Here is a 15,858-nt window from a genome sequence, read left to right as displayed (position 1 = left end):
GCAGCTCTGCCCATGTTACTTCCTTTCTGAAGGTGTGCAGTGTGAATGTTGTCTCCTATAGGAGGTCTTCACTGACTACTCTGTTTAAGTGGGAGCACCCAGCCCCAGGCACCTTCTGTTCTGTCACCTTGTATTCCTTCCATCAAAATACTTGTCACCACTCTGAAGCTTCATGTTAGTCCCCTACTAGATTGTGAATTCCATAATAATAAGGCCATTTATTTGTGTCTCTCAATTCAACCTGGTGAGTGCCCCAAACGATGACTAGTCAGAACTTGGTGCTAAAATAAGAATTTGTAGATTATAGAATAAGTTAATGCATCCTCACCACAACTCTAGGAGATAGATCTTAATCTTATAGATGAGAAAAAGGAAATTTAGGAAGCTTATGTAATTTATCTATAGTCCCACAATTTGAGTTTCTAACTGAAATCAGGACCCTGAACTATCTGGCACAAAGCCCATAATGTTAACTAACACAACAATCAACAATTATTGATAGATCAATATATGGCAGATCTTAAGAGTCGCTGCCTTAACTGTTAGCCAATATTGTCACCATATAGTTTTTCCAGTGCAGCAACACAAACAAACAAAATTCAAATATATGCTGTGCTCTTGATCATTGTATGTTGCCTCCACTGGGGGCCTGTTAGCTGGGGTTTACAGAGCATGTTCTAAAAATGTTCAAAATGAGAGAAAATCAGTCTGCACCTTAGATAACTTCTGCATGTAAAATCTGATTAAACCTTCTAAGTCATCTTCGTTTTTATATTTTTAACCTGGGTTTATATTTCTTATATGCTCATGAACATGATCCCACTTAAATGTTCCCTGAAAGCAAGAACAGAATGTTTTATTATCCCCATTTCATGCATACAAATCTGAGGCTTATAAAGCTTAAATAAGTCATTTCCAGTCATGTAGCCAATAGGACAGAAACAACAACAGCAACAAAAAACTTGAACGAAGCTCTTTGGAACAGGTGTAAAATATTCCCTTTAAGTTATTAAAACCCTTCTCTGCCTTTAGTGGGTCCTTTGTTTTAGTTTTTCATTTGTGGGTTTGTCTCTTTAGATGTAGCATATCAATAGCCTTGCACTATCTGGAGATACGTGATCTTATAAGATTTAAAACAAAGAAAAATATGTGTAAGTACATCTAATTTCCTAAGAGCTTTGATGTGAATCTCTTTTGATTCATTATGTCTGTGTCATGTCTTCACAGTAGAATATTTTAGTTTTTGAAAAACAGGCTTTAACATTTTATATTCATGCTAAACAGAAGAATTGAAAATTCCATTTGTTATTCTTCTCTCTCCCTACTGAAGTATTTTCTCCAGGGGTAATTAATTAATAATAAAGTTTTTAATTGGATTCTTAGACCCTATTACTTACATTAAATAATTGATATTATTAAAATTAAATGCTTTTACATAATAATACTATAAGAAACACATTTTAAATATCACTTAAAATCAGGACATTTGGAAAACTGAGAAAGGGGGAGGATTCATCTAATATCTCTCCTAACAGAGCTATTTTTTATAGCTTTTATTCTTTCCATCCAATTTTTATAAAATTGTATTGAGTCTTCTTTTATGCCTAAAAAAATAAAAACTTCAAGCTGAATGAAGAGAAAGTTTTAGAAGTATAGCAGATCAGGAAAAGAAGGAGGATTCAGGAATGAGAGGAAAAGGAAAAATAAAAGAAAATCTACTTTCAGAAGTGTAAGTTTTGAGGAACTCTTCTATTGGTGTAAGGAGTTAGAAAGAAAGAGGACAGAACACCCCAAGGGCAGCCGTCTGGGAAAGACAGAGCCTGGCTCTAATTGCCTGAGTTTGTGCTAAACCATGCATAAATGCAGATCACATTGCAAACTCTTGCTATGATATCCACAGCAATCTCTTGAATTAGAAATATTTTATTTTACAAAGATTTCATAGTATCCCTTACAGCTTTGTTTAAAAAAATATAGCATCAGGGTCATCATTCAGTTTTCTTGCATCCATTCACTCAATAAATGTCTGTTGCTGATTTTGTAAGTACTAAGTTCTAGAAATAGGTTGATAAGTAGCACAGGTCAATTTCCTACTCTTGAAAAGTTCATTTATGCCCATGCTCTAGTGGGAAATGGGGAGGAAAACAGATAGCAGACCAACAAACAAAGGAGCAGTATAGCTTTGAAGAGAAGTAAGGATAAAGACTTCAAACAAAATGATATGACCAAGATATTATGGGAAGGTTGGGGAGCTCAGTTGGATTGGATGGTCAAGGAAGATTAGAAGCATTTCATCTGGTTTATATTCTATGTAGGTCACACTGGTTGTTTTGTGGAGAATGATTGATAGGAATCAGGGGTAGGAGAGTAGGTTGAAGGCTATTGCAGGGGTCGAGGTGGAAGATGATAGTGGGTGGAATGAAGGTGAAGATGAAAGAAGAGAGTTGTCTCAAGATACATGTTTGAGAAAAAGTGATCAAGACCTGTTATGCCAAATGTGGAAGATAATGGGAGGAAACCAGGAGAACAAAAGTGATTCCAAAGTATACCGATAGCTAGAGGGTTTCACTTACTGACATACATAGGTTCGGGAAAAAATTAAGAATTTTGCTTTGGAAATGTTAAATTTGAGAGCCCTATCAGACAGCCAATGGTGACCAAGTGGTCAGGTGAATACATGAGTCTGGAGTTCAGGAGGAAGGTCAAGGTGGAGGGCATTAATTTGAGAGTGATCACCAGAGATGATATTTAAAACCATGAAACTTGATTCAACAGGAAAGGGAATAAATATAAAAGGACAATGGAGAAATCTACAATGGGTTTGAAAATTTTAAATAAATATAGAATAAATTAATATTTAATAAGCAAATATATTAATACATGGTATTTATTAATATTTGATAAATTAATGACATTTGCTCTACAATGACTCATATATTTCTCTAAGTTATTAAGAAGTACTAAATTTAAAGCAAACAAGAATGTACTTTTCCTGTGCCGATGAGAAATATTTGTCTTATTTGTTAGACTGAATATACATGAGGGTTTGTTTATTTGTTTTTGCCTTAGTTCTGATAGGTTTTTGCCAGTGGTCTTGTAAGCCAATGCAGTGTAATGTTTCAATTCTCAAATGTTTCCTTGTGGATATTAGGTTGGTGGCTTTCTTATGGCAAATTAATATTCCATTTCAAGACTTGCTTTCCTGCCATTGCTTGGCACACATAAACTGCATTCCTAAACTGAAAGTATACTTTGAGAACTTGACAAGATATGTAGATATGTATATGTATGTATATGTGTGTGTGTGTGTGTGTGTGTGTGTGTGTGTGTGTATCCAAGATTAAAATAATGTTTAGGGTCTCTGAGTGCCTTTTCTCCATTAACTGGAGTGTTTTCACAAATCGATTTTATGGTAATGTGTCTGTAATCACATCATGTACTTTGTTTTAAGGTAAACATTCTTCCAGAGTCACTGAGTTTATTTTACTGTTCTGAATGAGAAGAAGAGGTAATTTTCAAAATACTTTTGACTAACAGAGAATTGCTTTTTATACATCTTGTAAAATTACAAACATTAATTCAAAGTTATTTTCCATGGTGATCAGTTAGCATAAAAGGCCTTTAGAGATTGCATTTTATATTTCACAGAAGAAACAATAAACTTTTGAAGTCTAGATGACTAGGAATTTCTGGGTATGTTTTAACAGACAACATTCAAGGTCCCTGTGTGTATGTGTGTATGTAATTACTAAATACAAAGCAAGATTTCATGTTGGTAAATATTTTCTTAGTCTCTATTTAAAAATTTCTAAAGCCATTGAAAATGCCTTTACTCTTTAGAATGTATGTATGTATGTATGTATTGGTATCAGGAACTGAACTCAGGGGCACTCAACCACTGAGCCACCTCCCCAGCCCTATTTTGTATTTTATTTAGAGACAGGGTCTTATGGAGTTGCTTAGTGCCTCAGGATTGCTGAGGCTGGCTTTGAACTCAAATTCCTCCTGCTTCAGCCTCCCGAGCTGCTGGAATTCCAGGCATACACCACTGTGCCCAGCTTGATGGTTCTGATCACTCCTCTCTTCTGTCCATCCAGGAGTTTTTGTCTGAGTGGAGAAATTAGAAAGGTTGGGAGTCAAGGAGCAGATCTCTGAGGCCTGGGCCTGGAGAAGCAGTAATGAGGAAGCAGAAGGCTTACAAGATGGAAAGGAGAAAACTAGAATGCTAAGATAGAATATGACACACGGCAACAATGACTTTGGAAGCACTGCTTAAATTTCTGACCCCACTTTCTCAGTGTGTGAAGTGGAAAGAAAAATACTCTCTCTGTGGTTGGGCTGATGTTTATCTTGACAATGAAACTGACATATGGATGGCAAACATTGCCACTTGTGTAAAACAAACACTTTGAATTGCAAAACCAATTCTGCTCACTGCTCTGTTTTTCTTCAACAGGAAACTATCCCATTCAAGGCTGGTTCAGCTTTATGGGGTATGTATACAGCAGAAGCCCCTTTATATTGTGACAGAGTTTATGGAAAATGGCTGCCTGCTTAACTACCTCAGGGACAGAAAAGGAAAGCTTAGGAAGGAGATGCTCCTGAGTGTGTGCCAGGATGTGTGTGAAGGAATGGAATATCTGGAGAGGAACTGCTATATCCACAGAGATTTAGTGAGTATGGTGCAAATTCCCTTCTTGTTTCACACACTGTACCTGTGTTTGGAAGGAGACGGTCATTACTTTCAATACTTTGAAGAATATATCCTATGACTTCATTTTAAAACCTTTCCTCTTTATGTAATTTGTTGTGAAATGTAGTTTTACTTTTTTTATTGCCCAGGGATGTTGTAACCTAGTATTCTATTCTAAATGTGCCTTGAATTAATTAACCACCTAGTCCGTCAGTTAATCACAATGGATTTACTTTGGTTTATCCTCTTGCTTTCTCCCTTCTGTTTACTTTCCTTCCACCTTATTCCTTTGAACATGTAATCAAACATGTGCCAAGTGCCTAGTCTATGCCAAGCACTCTTCTAGGTACTTGAGACAACAGCGAAGAGCGAATTCCAGTGGTTCTCTCCCCGGGGTGCAGTTGCCACAGTGTGCAGCTGTTTGGTTCTGACAGTACTGCAAGACAGTTATTGGCATTACTGAAGGAAGGAGACTAGAAATGCTTAGAACATTCTGATTTTTTAAAAAATTACTATCTTGTCCCAAACAAATGTTAACAGCACTGCTCCCCTGCAATAACGTGTTCTGTTCATTCCACACTTACTCAAGATATTCATTCTATTCCTTCTACATCCTTCCATGTCTCATTTCTGAATATAAAAATTAACTTAAATGAGTATATGAAGGTTCTGTAAGAAACCCCTGACACTGTCACCTAGAACTAATCCTCTTCTTCCATCACATCTGACCAAGAGTGACCACATTCCTGTTTCTGTCACTTGTCCGCGTTATATAGGGGAGAGAAAGGAGGCCTAGTTACCTTGGCTCTGGTACACCTTGGGAAGTAAGCTTATCCCACCCATGACTCAGAACTCTCATGACTTTTATTTTTTACTGCTTCATATAATAGTTAATTTTTTACATTGTTTACTAGCTGTATGACCCTGGGCCAGCCTGTTAACCAGTAAAACAGTATTAACTATAGTAACTCCCTTGTATGGGTTTGGTGGGAGGAGTCCATGAATGACTATGTGCAAGCTCGTTAAACAGTGCCTGGCTCATCTGAGAGTTCTGCAATGTAATTGGGGCTATTACAGGGACAGATCCCTGTTCTTCATCCCTCATGGCACATCTCCCAGTATCCAGCACACAGGAACTATTGAGCAAATTTTTGAATTGATGGATATGCTATCTGTTGCACCTAGCTCACTTTTCTGTCTCTATAGGTTTATCTTTCCTCGGTTATAATTCAAAACTCAGTTGTGCGACCATCTTCATTGTTCTATTTGCTCCAGTTAGTTTCCCACAGGTTCTCCTATGCCTGGTATCTCCCTTGATTGTTTTCTTTACACTCTATTTTATCTACCTACATGCTCCATAAAACTTATCAGCTAATAAGGAGTCTGTTCTGTCAAGGACATTCTTGTGGTTTGGCTTTGAGATCATTGTTGGTACCTGCCGGCGTTATCCTTGCTGGCTCCTTCCAGTTTACCATTTCAACTTTCTTGCCTTTTTTTTTTTTTCATACTACAGATTGTGCCCACAGGTGCCAGCTCTTATTATTTTATTTTATTTTTTAAGTTTTGAGACAGGGTTTCTCTAGGTTGCCCAGGCTTGTAAGGAATAATAATAAAGAGGAGACAGAGAGACAAGATGCAGAGGCAGGGCTCTTTGTCTAAGTGGCCACATTTATTTATACCACTAGGTTACATTAGGTCATTAGTACCATAATCACATTATTATTTAGAGTATCAGTAAGGTTGCTTATTCTGCAGGTACATTTCGAAGTTACAATATGCAATGTTAGGAGCTTTGTGTAGTTCTCAAGAAAGTCCATTGTCTGAAGTTACTGTTAGGCAGGCAGCTCCAGGAGCACAGGAGCTTGATGAAACATTGTAGTTATCTAGCAAACAAGTTCTTCTATTCCCAGGAGCTATGTGCCTGCAATCAAGGGCGAGGCTTGATGAAGCTCTAACATAAAGGCATCTCAGAGCATTGCCGTACCAGCTAGACATTGCACATTTATTAGCTATATTATTAGATCCTAAGAGAGATTACAGGGCATTCTAAGGGTGGCTGTTACTGTCCGCACCCCCAACCCGCTGGGAGTTTTCTTTCTAGGGGAATGCTTCCCTGTACATTTCCACGGTCAGAATCCCTACACAGGTTGCCCTCCAACTTGTGCTCCTCCTGCCTCAGCCTCTGGAGTCACTGGGATTACAGGTGTGCACCACTGCACCTGGCTAAGTTTTTGCTTTTGTTGCTGGACCCATTGAACCACAAATTGGCTGAAAAGAAAAAAATTCTATCAAGCAGTTCAACTTTATGATGCTAAACAACCAAATTAATGATTTTCTTGATTAAGTTGGTAAAGATGGATCGTTTGGGAATCAACTATTTTATATTGTACCATATTTAGTTCACTGCAGTAATTTTATATGAAATTATCACTACAAAATAGTTATCTTCAGTGAAATTTCAGTTTTTAAACTATAATTTCTTAATTTTTATCACCTAGTAGAGATCCTAAAGATATGAAATGACTTTTCTTATCTTTCATGGATATTGGGCTTCTTCTTTTACTTGTTTACTTGTTTTTGCCTTAGTTCTGATAGGCAAAGACTCATTGTTTATCATTGTTAGATTAAATTAATCCTCATATTTATGAAGTATATTTCATGAGAAAGATTAAACATTTTAAAAACTGTTGACATTTCAATTTGTTACTACATTAAAGAATCAGTAAAATTCATCCTATAAAGGCAGGCTGTTAAATCATATGTAACGTTGATAGGTATTATCATAACAGTAGTACGGCTGGCCACACCAAGAGGTGTGTGAAAACTAAGGAAAAGGAGAGCAGATGCTTTTTTCAGTGCTGGGAATGACCCAGCACCCTGTGCAACACCCAGCTCAGAGACTCTTGAAGGAAAAACTTAGAGTCAAATTGGATTATTTTCTTCTTTTTATAGGCAGCAAGGAATTGTTTGGTCAGTTCTACATGTATAGTAAAGATTTCGGACTTTGGAATGACCAGGTAAGTGATAAATCTAGATATAATTTAAATCAGCTATATTTATATCTGTATCTATATTTTTCACTCATTATAAGGAATCTTACATTTATTTATGGAGAAATTGAAGATGCTCTCCTCTGCTCTTTTCATCTGGGGGAAGTGTTGGTGTGGTTGTGTAGCCTGCTGACCCACTTTGGATTTCAGGACATGTGCCAGTTTTAACTGTGAGATAGGCATTTACTTACTGTGGCCTCTTCTTATCTTTCAGGTCATCATTAACAAAACTATGGTAGGTCTTAAATCAAAAAGAATTTCTCAGTCCACTCATCTGTGTAAGATTAAGAAAAATACTTTCCTGATAAGTGTAGATTTTTGGAAGAAAAAGGAAAAGATGTATTTGTTCAGCCCTGACTTTCTAGGTCACCATCAAACACATGTATTATGGAGTGGAGTAGCTGGCTTCATGTCTACAACCCAAGAGTGTGAGAGATTTAGCCATGTATTTTGCAATTCAATGTAATTAACATTTTGAGTCCCCTTTTCTTTGGGGCACTAGAAACTTAACATCAATAAATCCAGGGTTTCTCTCTGACTTTCTTCAACATCAGTGTCCCAGTTCTAGATGTGTCATGGGGCTGGGTTCTGGGAGGGAGGTGACTTCTCTGGTGATGCTGTTATCCATGCACAATGACATTTTTGTAACCACCATCCTCCTGCTTCAGCCAGCCAACCACACAGGTGACTTCTCACTCATTCTGAATTTCTGCCTGCAAATTCCTTCAGAACTGGCATTCTCTATGACTAGAAAATTCCATAGATCTCACTTACCTAGGCACATCCACAGTCATTTATTCTCTGGAATTTTTGCCTTTCCTGGGCCATCATCTGGGAAAGAAGGCATATGTTCTGTTTTGATCTTGAGTCTCACTGACCCAATATAGGAGAGAGAGCATCTTTTCCTGCTATGTGACCTGGGCCGCCCTTACAGGGTAGAAGTTATCACCAATGCCTGGTACTCCTTTTCTCTCCCTGCAGTTCTTCCTTCCTCTTAGCCCAGGAAATCTTTTTCTAGGTAAATGGATGAATGGTGGTGGTGGTGTTGGTGAGAATTCATGATCCATCTCCCCAAATGTCTTGTTAATAACCCAGTCCTTCTTTTCTATGTAGACTCTAGAAACTCCAAGTCTATGGAAAATGGCTTTTGTTCCTTTATTTCCTCTTATTCATTCTTTATCTAAGTAGAATGACCTCTGACTCAATATGGGAGATCTTAAAGTTGGTGTGAGATGGAGTACATGGGGGAAAAGTGGGAGTGTGGGAGCAACATTAATACATAATTTAAAAATTATAATTATAATTTATAATAATAATAAATAATTTTAAAATTATATTGTGCATTCAAGGGGCAACAAGCACACATTAGTTGTTGTATCTTCTCTCCAGATTCCCATACTTTGACATTCCTGAGTACAAAAAAAAAAAAAAATAAGAGAGAGAGAGAGAGAGTTTCATATTTTTTTAAGGAGAGGACAATTATCTAGAGTTCGTCTATTTCTCCCATGCTCCCTCTCCCAACCCCACTATGAGTCAGTCACCTTATATCAGAGAAAACATTCGCCGTTTGTTTTTTGGAATTGGCTAACTTCACTTAGCATTATCTTCTCCAATTCCTAGTTCTTTTTATCATACCAATATTTTAGAGATTTTTCACATCAAAGTGTATTCTGCTCATATGCTTTTATTCTCCCTTCCCCTTCTCTATGCCCCACAAAAATGTGTACATGAAAGAAAATATAGCATTCAATTTAGAATTCATTCTTTTTTAGTCTAAGAAGTCTGGTCTTTTATTTCTTTTTAAATAATTTTGGCTGTGGGGCTGGGGATGTGGCTCAAGCAGTAGCGCTTGCCTGGCATGCGCGGGGCGCTGGGTTCGATCCTCAGCACCACACAAAAATAAAATAAAGATGTTGTATCCACCTAAAACTGAAAAATAAATATTAAAAAATTCTCTCTCTCTCTCTCTCTCTCTCTCTCTCTCTCTCTCTCTCTCTCTCTCCTCTCTATCTTTGAAAAAATAATTTTGGCTGTTAGAACATTTGGAATGCCTCTTTATATAGTTAAGAATGAATCAAAATAAACATATAGAGTAGGCCACTATTTTGAACTGAGGAATTGTTATGGTTTTCTAAGATCCAATGAAAATAAACTCAATGAGATTTGGTTTGGGGAGAAAACCCTCTGAAGGATAATTTCACACTCTGCTAATGAGAAGAGAATGTATATAGAACCTTTCTGGGGTAAAATATGTCTTTTGGCAAATCAGGGATTTTAAGTTAATAGATCGTGGAGGTAATTAACATAGTGTGTTTTGAATCTGGTGACTGTAGGTATGTTTTGGATGATGAATATATCAGTTCTTCTGGAGCCAAGTTCCCAATCAAGTGGTCCCCTCCTGAAGTTTTCCATTTCAACAAATACAGCAGTAAATCTGACGTCTGGTCATTTGGTGAGTGCATTCAATGCTCCTTTGGTGCTGCTTGTTTTAATCAAATGGGTAATCTTTTTATCTTTATTTCTTAATAAAAGGCGACCTTTAAAAAACATTCTTCTCATGCCACGCTCAGTGGCACATGCCTGTAATCCCAGTGGCTCAGGAGGCTGAAGCAGGAGAATCCAGAGTTCAAAGTCAACCTCAGTAACTTAGCCAGGGCCTAAACAACTTAGTGAGACTCTGTCGCTAAATAAAATGTAAACAGGGTTGGGGATGTGGCTCAGTGGTTAAGTGCCCCTGGTTCAATCCCTGGTACCAAAAAAAAAAAAAAAAGTATTTTGTAGCTGTGCTTCCTGTTGTGCTCTAACCACATCCAGACCATCTTTGGCAACTGGCATCAAACACCTTTTACATGAGTCTGTCTTTTTGGAACTTTTTCTTTTTTGGTGAGCACTTGTTTTAAAACCCTAGCAAAGACTCTACTGATCCAGCAAACAAACCCAACCAACTTTTCTATCTTACAAAGATTTGAAGGAAAAATGATCTTAAGTCATCACTGAATTTATGTGTGTTTAATAAACTTTATGTGTGTTTAATAAACCTGAACTTAAAACCCGAATTAGAAAAAAAAAAAGTGGTTCCATCTCATTTACTTCATTACCTTTACATTTTGTAGGTTTAGACATAGGTGTCTTTAGGATCTGTTTGTTAATTTATACTGGGTGATATTTCTTCACTGAGGAAGAGAAACCATGGAACCATGTCTAATGCAGTTTGTTCTTTGGCTTGATTCTCAAAACATGGCAATAAATATGCAAAAACCTATCTATTTTCTTTCATTCAGAACTTCCTGGATAACTTTTGGGTTTGGGCCCTAAGAAGGGTATGAATTTTATTGTCCATAGTGAGGTTATGCTTGTATTGTTGCTCTCATTACCTCTCCATTGCCTTATGGTGCTGTAGGTAATGTTTTATGCTTCACTGGGGAGCATAGGTGAGTTATGAGACCTCTGAATAGTGATACGAGGGCTTCATCTCTTTCATCAAGTGGCTACAGAACAATGAGAACCGCCTAAATATTACCTGACCACTTTTCTCTCTTCCTCCCTGGACAGTGAACTTCTTAAGGAGGTGAACTAGTTTCATTCTTATAGAATCATCCGGCCCAAGAATAGGCCTGGTTTCTATCCGATACCAAATCAATATTTATAAAACAGGTTTATAGTTAAATGAACTCAAATTGGGAGTTCTTAAAGGAGTTTCACTAGTCAATCAACAATCAATCAGTGATTACTAAACACTGCCTTATGTACAGAGTTCCCACTAGACAGTCTAGGCCCCTGCCCAGCAGTGTCGTATTTCAGTAAAAGAGGAACCTGTGAAAAACTTAGTCTTAGCAGGCAGCAGAGGTTCACACAATTCTGTCATTTTCTATGGAGTAGCAGAAAGGCTCAATGATTTCAGGGCATGGGGATGTGAGTGGTACTTGGAAATGAAATTGCCGCCAGCATTTTCTTCCAATATGGAGGTCATCAAGACAAATGGAAAAGGAAAGATTTTGCCTTCTCTGGGGTTGTGTTTGAGTTACAGTACTCTTCAAAAACTCAGGTGTGCATGACCTGATTCCTAGATAGAAGAGTCTCATTTTGGATGATTATAACTCAAAGGCTGAAGAAGAAAAATAATAAAATAACAGTAATTTGAAGTCAACTGTTCTTGCAGTTCTAAGTAACAATTTCTCACCAACCTCTTGTTTTTGTGCATTTTATTCACAGGAGTTTTAATGTGGGAAGTTTTCACAGAAGGAAAAATGCCTTTTGAAAATAAGTCAAATCTCCAAGTCGTGGAAGCCATTTCTAACGGTTTCCGGCTATATCGCCCTCACCTGGCCCCCATGGCCGTATATGAAGTTATGTACAGCTGCTGGCATGAGGTGAGTGTCCTGCCTTTCCTGGTTGGCAGCCCCAGCCCATGAAAGCAAACCTGTTCTCACCAACGTTACCCAAGACTCTCATGGCAGTAAAAGCTGCTTGTCTTCTTGATGACCCTGAGGGACAAAATACTCATTCTATTTGAAACTCCCACTGTACAGTCATGTGTGCATTTTGTTTTTCACAGTGGCCTCTCTGCTGAGGAGCTCAGTGTATCTGCCAAATCTTATCTTTCTAAGATGAGTTTTTGCAGAAACCGTTGGTGTTATTGAAGCCCAAAACGATGAGATATGACCTTTTGAGAATTGGTTGGTGAACCCAAGGGTAGAACCACGGTTTGCTAAGCTTCCACATGGAAAAAGAAGGCTGGTGTTTTATTTCCTTCACTTCACTTTGATTTTCCTTGCTTTTCAAGGTTAGAAGGAATGGGTTTCATCTCTCTATGGCACTTAAGACTCCTGCTGGAGAGAGAAAAGCAAACTAGAAATGAAAGCAGAGTGTGTGCCAGCGATCACCACTTAGAAATCATCTCTCAGGAGCCCCGTTTCTTCTTTGGTTGAAATGCCAAGTTTAAAAAATAAAGTAGAGGGGTTTCTGTCCCAGTACTGCCTTTTCTGGGCACTGACTCAACACACCCCTCTGCTCTCATCAGACTCCCCTGCGGCTTTGAGAGCTCTATTCTCTTTGCCGCTGATGGTCTCGGGCTAGAAAAATCACAGCCCCATGAGGAGTTTCCTCTTGCCTGAAAGAAAAAAAAAAATCACTCCATTCCTAAACCACAGACACTGGAAAAGCCAGTATTTCAAGAGCAATGTGTTTGTTCCCATTTCAGGAATTATGAAAATTCCCAATGTATTAAAATATGTTACACATGATTAATTAATTGGTCCACAGGGAATCTTGAAAGATATAGAAAAATGTTAAGTAAGTTGTTGGGAACAAACAGCTGTCTTAAGAACATCTTGCAATAACAACATAGAGAGCTCAGGAATATACACATGATAGTTATAATGGTTTGACTTACCAAAGTTCACCTTTATAATAGTACAAAAGTGGCATACACTCAATGGAAACCATATCTTTAATTTTGATTTTTTTTCCTGGGATAGAAAAATGAGGCATGATTCTCCTGAAGGACAGTGGGCAGAGTTGGTAAGCCACAGCTCCCAGGCAGCCACATGATCACAGTAAACAACCAAGACTCTAGGTTGGACAGTGTTACTCATCTATGATGTTCTTAGATTAGGTGAATTGAATGCATTTTTGATTTATAATATTTTCAACTTATGATGGACTTATTAGGGGATAAATTCATCATAACTTCAGCAAATGTATATGAAACAATATACATATATGTGTGCATAGAATACTTAGTGAGATGTTACATATCTGTTGGATATGAGACAGAGAAGGGGGAGGGGTAAATGGATGCTCCAAGAAAGATCAACAAATGACCTCAATCTCAAACTGTCACTGGAAAACTGATTAAAACAGTGTTTTCATTATGTTGGCTTATTTGTTAGCAAAAGTTGACTGTGTCCATTACTTTGCACCAAGTGTTTAGGCACCCCAGACTCAAATGAGATCACATTACCATTGATAAACATGTTTTATAGGCTCTGCCTGCAGAACTTCAGCCTCTTCAAGAGACTCCACAATTTATTTTTGGAGTCTCAGAGAGGACTCTAATGTGTGCTGTTATCATCTGCTCTGTCCTTATTGTTGGAACCCTCTGTTTATGAGCCACTAAGTGTGGTGTCTTCCCCCACCCAGCTGACAGTGACCTGCATGAGAATACAGATATTGTGAATAACTCCATTTCCTATAGATTTCAAGGTGTTGTGATCTCATTTGAGTCTAGGGGTGCCTAAACACTTGGTGCAAAGTAATGGCCAGGAATCAGAACAACAGCGCCATTTCTTCTTCCTCACAAATCCAGAGCCAAATCACATCCATCAGTGAAATAGAAAAAAATGTTCTGATTCCTGGCTCCATGACCAGGGATTTTATTGACTGGGCCTAAAGACAGCACAGCCTGTGTCCCAGGATCCACAAAGTCCCTCATGGAAACATGTCTTTTGCTGTTTGAGTGAAATCTTTCTTTGCCCTTATATGTGTCAGGTTTCAGATCATCCAAATAGGGTTCCAAGGTGATGCTGCTGTCCGATAGATGTTTCTGTAATGGTGGAAATGTTCTGTATCTGTGCTGTCAATATTGTAGCTACCTCTGGCTATTGAGGACTTGAAAAGTGATTAGTGTGACTGAAGAAGTGAACTTGAACTTTTATTTGATTTAAATTTAAATAACCACATGTGGCTAGTATTTATAGTTTTTTGTTTGTTTGTTTGGGTACTGGTTACATTCCCAGACCTTTTAATTTTTTTTTTAAGATAGGGGGGGCTCTCACTAAGTTGCTAAGACTGACCTTGAACTTGTGATCTTCCTGCTTTAAACCCCAACCCACCCCAGAGTCTGGGATTGTAGGCATGCACCACCATGCCCAGCTAGTCAGTTCCAGCCATTTTATTTTTGCAGTAATCTTTACTCTTAAATTTTCACAGTCTCGCCTTGTTCAAATGCAAATCATGCCACAGTGTATCAGCCAAGATGTCTTTCTTTTCTTTTTGTGAAGAACCAGGCTGGATCCCGTTCTCTGCCAACAAGATCCACAGCTGGTGTCTGAGTGTTATTAGTTGAGCTGACGTCTTCATTTCCCTTTTCCAGACCCCTAAAGGCCGCCCAGCATTTACTGAGTTGCTACAAGTGCTCACAGAAATTGCAGAAACCTGGTGACCTGAAATGGAATGCCAACCCAGAGGATCATCTTGTGAAATTGTCACAAGAGCTAATCATGAGTGGGATGCCACTAAAGGAAATATCTTCCTGTAGAGCTGCTGATTCCTGGAAATAGGACAGAGATCCCAGGCTTTTCAAATTGTTTTAAGTTTGAGAACATTCTGACAATAGTTTTTCTGCATGTGTGAGAGGGATTTCTACACTCCTGTCTTATCTTTCACATCCATATGTGAAGATGGAAAAAGACTCTGTTATGGTTTAGATATTAGAGTCCCCCCAAAGCTCATGTGTGAGATAATGCAAGAAAGATTAGAGGTGAAATGAATAGTTATGAGAACCTTAATCTAATTGGTGCTTTAATCCTCTGATAGGGATTAACTGGGCGATAACTGTAAGAAGGTAGGATATGTCTGGAGGATGTAGGTCATTGGGGACATGACTTTGGAGTATTTATTTTGTCTGTGGTGAGGGGACTCTCTTTGTTTCCTATGGCCATGTCCTGAGCATCTGTACTCCACCACACTGTTCTACCATGATATTTGGCCTCACCTCAAACCCAAAGGAATGGAGACAGTTGTCTATGGACTGAGACCTCTGAAACCCATGAACCCTAAAATAAACTTTTCCTCCTCTAAAATTGTTTTTATTGGGTCTTTTGGTCACCACAGAAAAACCGCTGACTAAAACAGGTTCCATAACAAATCTCCTAGTGACTGCTCTTCATGGCGATAACTGAGAACCCTCGAGGGTACAGGAGAACCTGAATCTTCCCAAGGCTAAGGAAATTTCTTTCCTAAAGAAGAGTGACTTTTGTACTTCAGTATTCCATGCATAGAAGGTGAAAGTGGATTCTGCCAGGTCATGGAGTAAAGGAGCCTCTGTAGCAGAATTTTGTGCTTTGTAACTGTACAGATCTTTATAGAAATCATACCTTTAGGAACTACATGGGT

At 38.2% G+C, this 15,858-nt stretch overlaps 1 protein-coding gene across 1 annotated transcript in view; it reads left to right on the top strand.

Moving 5' to 3' along the window:
* The window catches only part of TXK (TXK tyrosine kinase), a gene marked incomplete at its 5' end in the record, with an annotated part of 56,423 nt that extends 40,960 nt beyond the window's left edge, over positions 1-15,463 (top strand). Inside the window, 5 exon segments of the mRNA XM_081304534.1 lie at positions 4,457-4,673; positions 7,646-7,710; positions 10,077-10,195; positions 11,956-12,113; positions 14,837-15,463. Coding sequence (XP_081160660.1) covers positions 4,457-4,673; positions 7,646-7,710; positions 10,077-10,195; positions 11,956-12,113; positions 14,837-14,905 — 628 coding nt within the window. The 3' untranslated portion in view covers positions 14,906-15,463.
* Positions 15,464-15,858: the final 395 nt, after the last annotated feature.

This window comes from Spermophilus citellus (assembly GCF_964194105.1).
Source record: "Spermophilus citellus genome assembly, chromosome: 8".
NCBI classification, from domain to species: Eukaryota; Metazoa; Chordata; class Mammalia; order Rodentia; family Sciuridae; genus Spermophilus; species Spermophilus citellus.
Note: the sequence above shows the minus strand (reverse complement) of the source record. Positions and strands in the feature narration are given on the sequence as shown.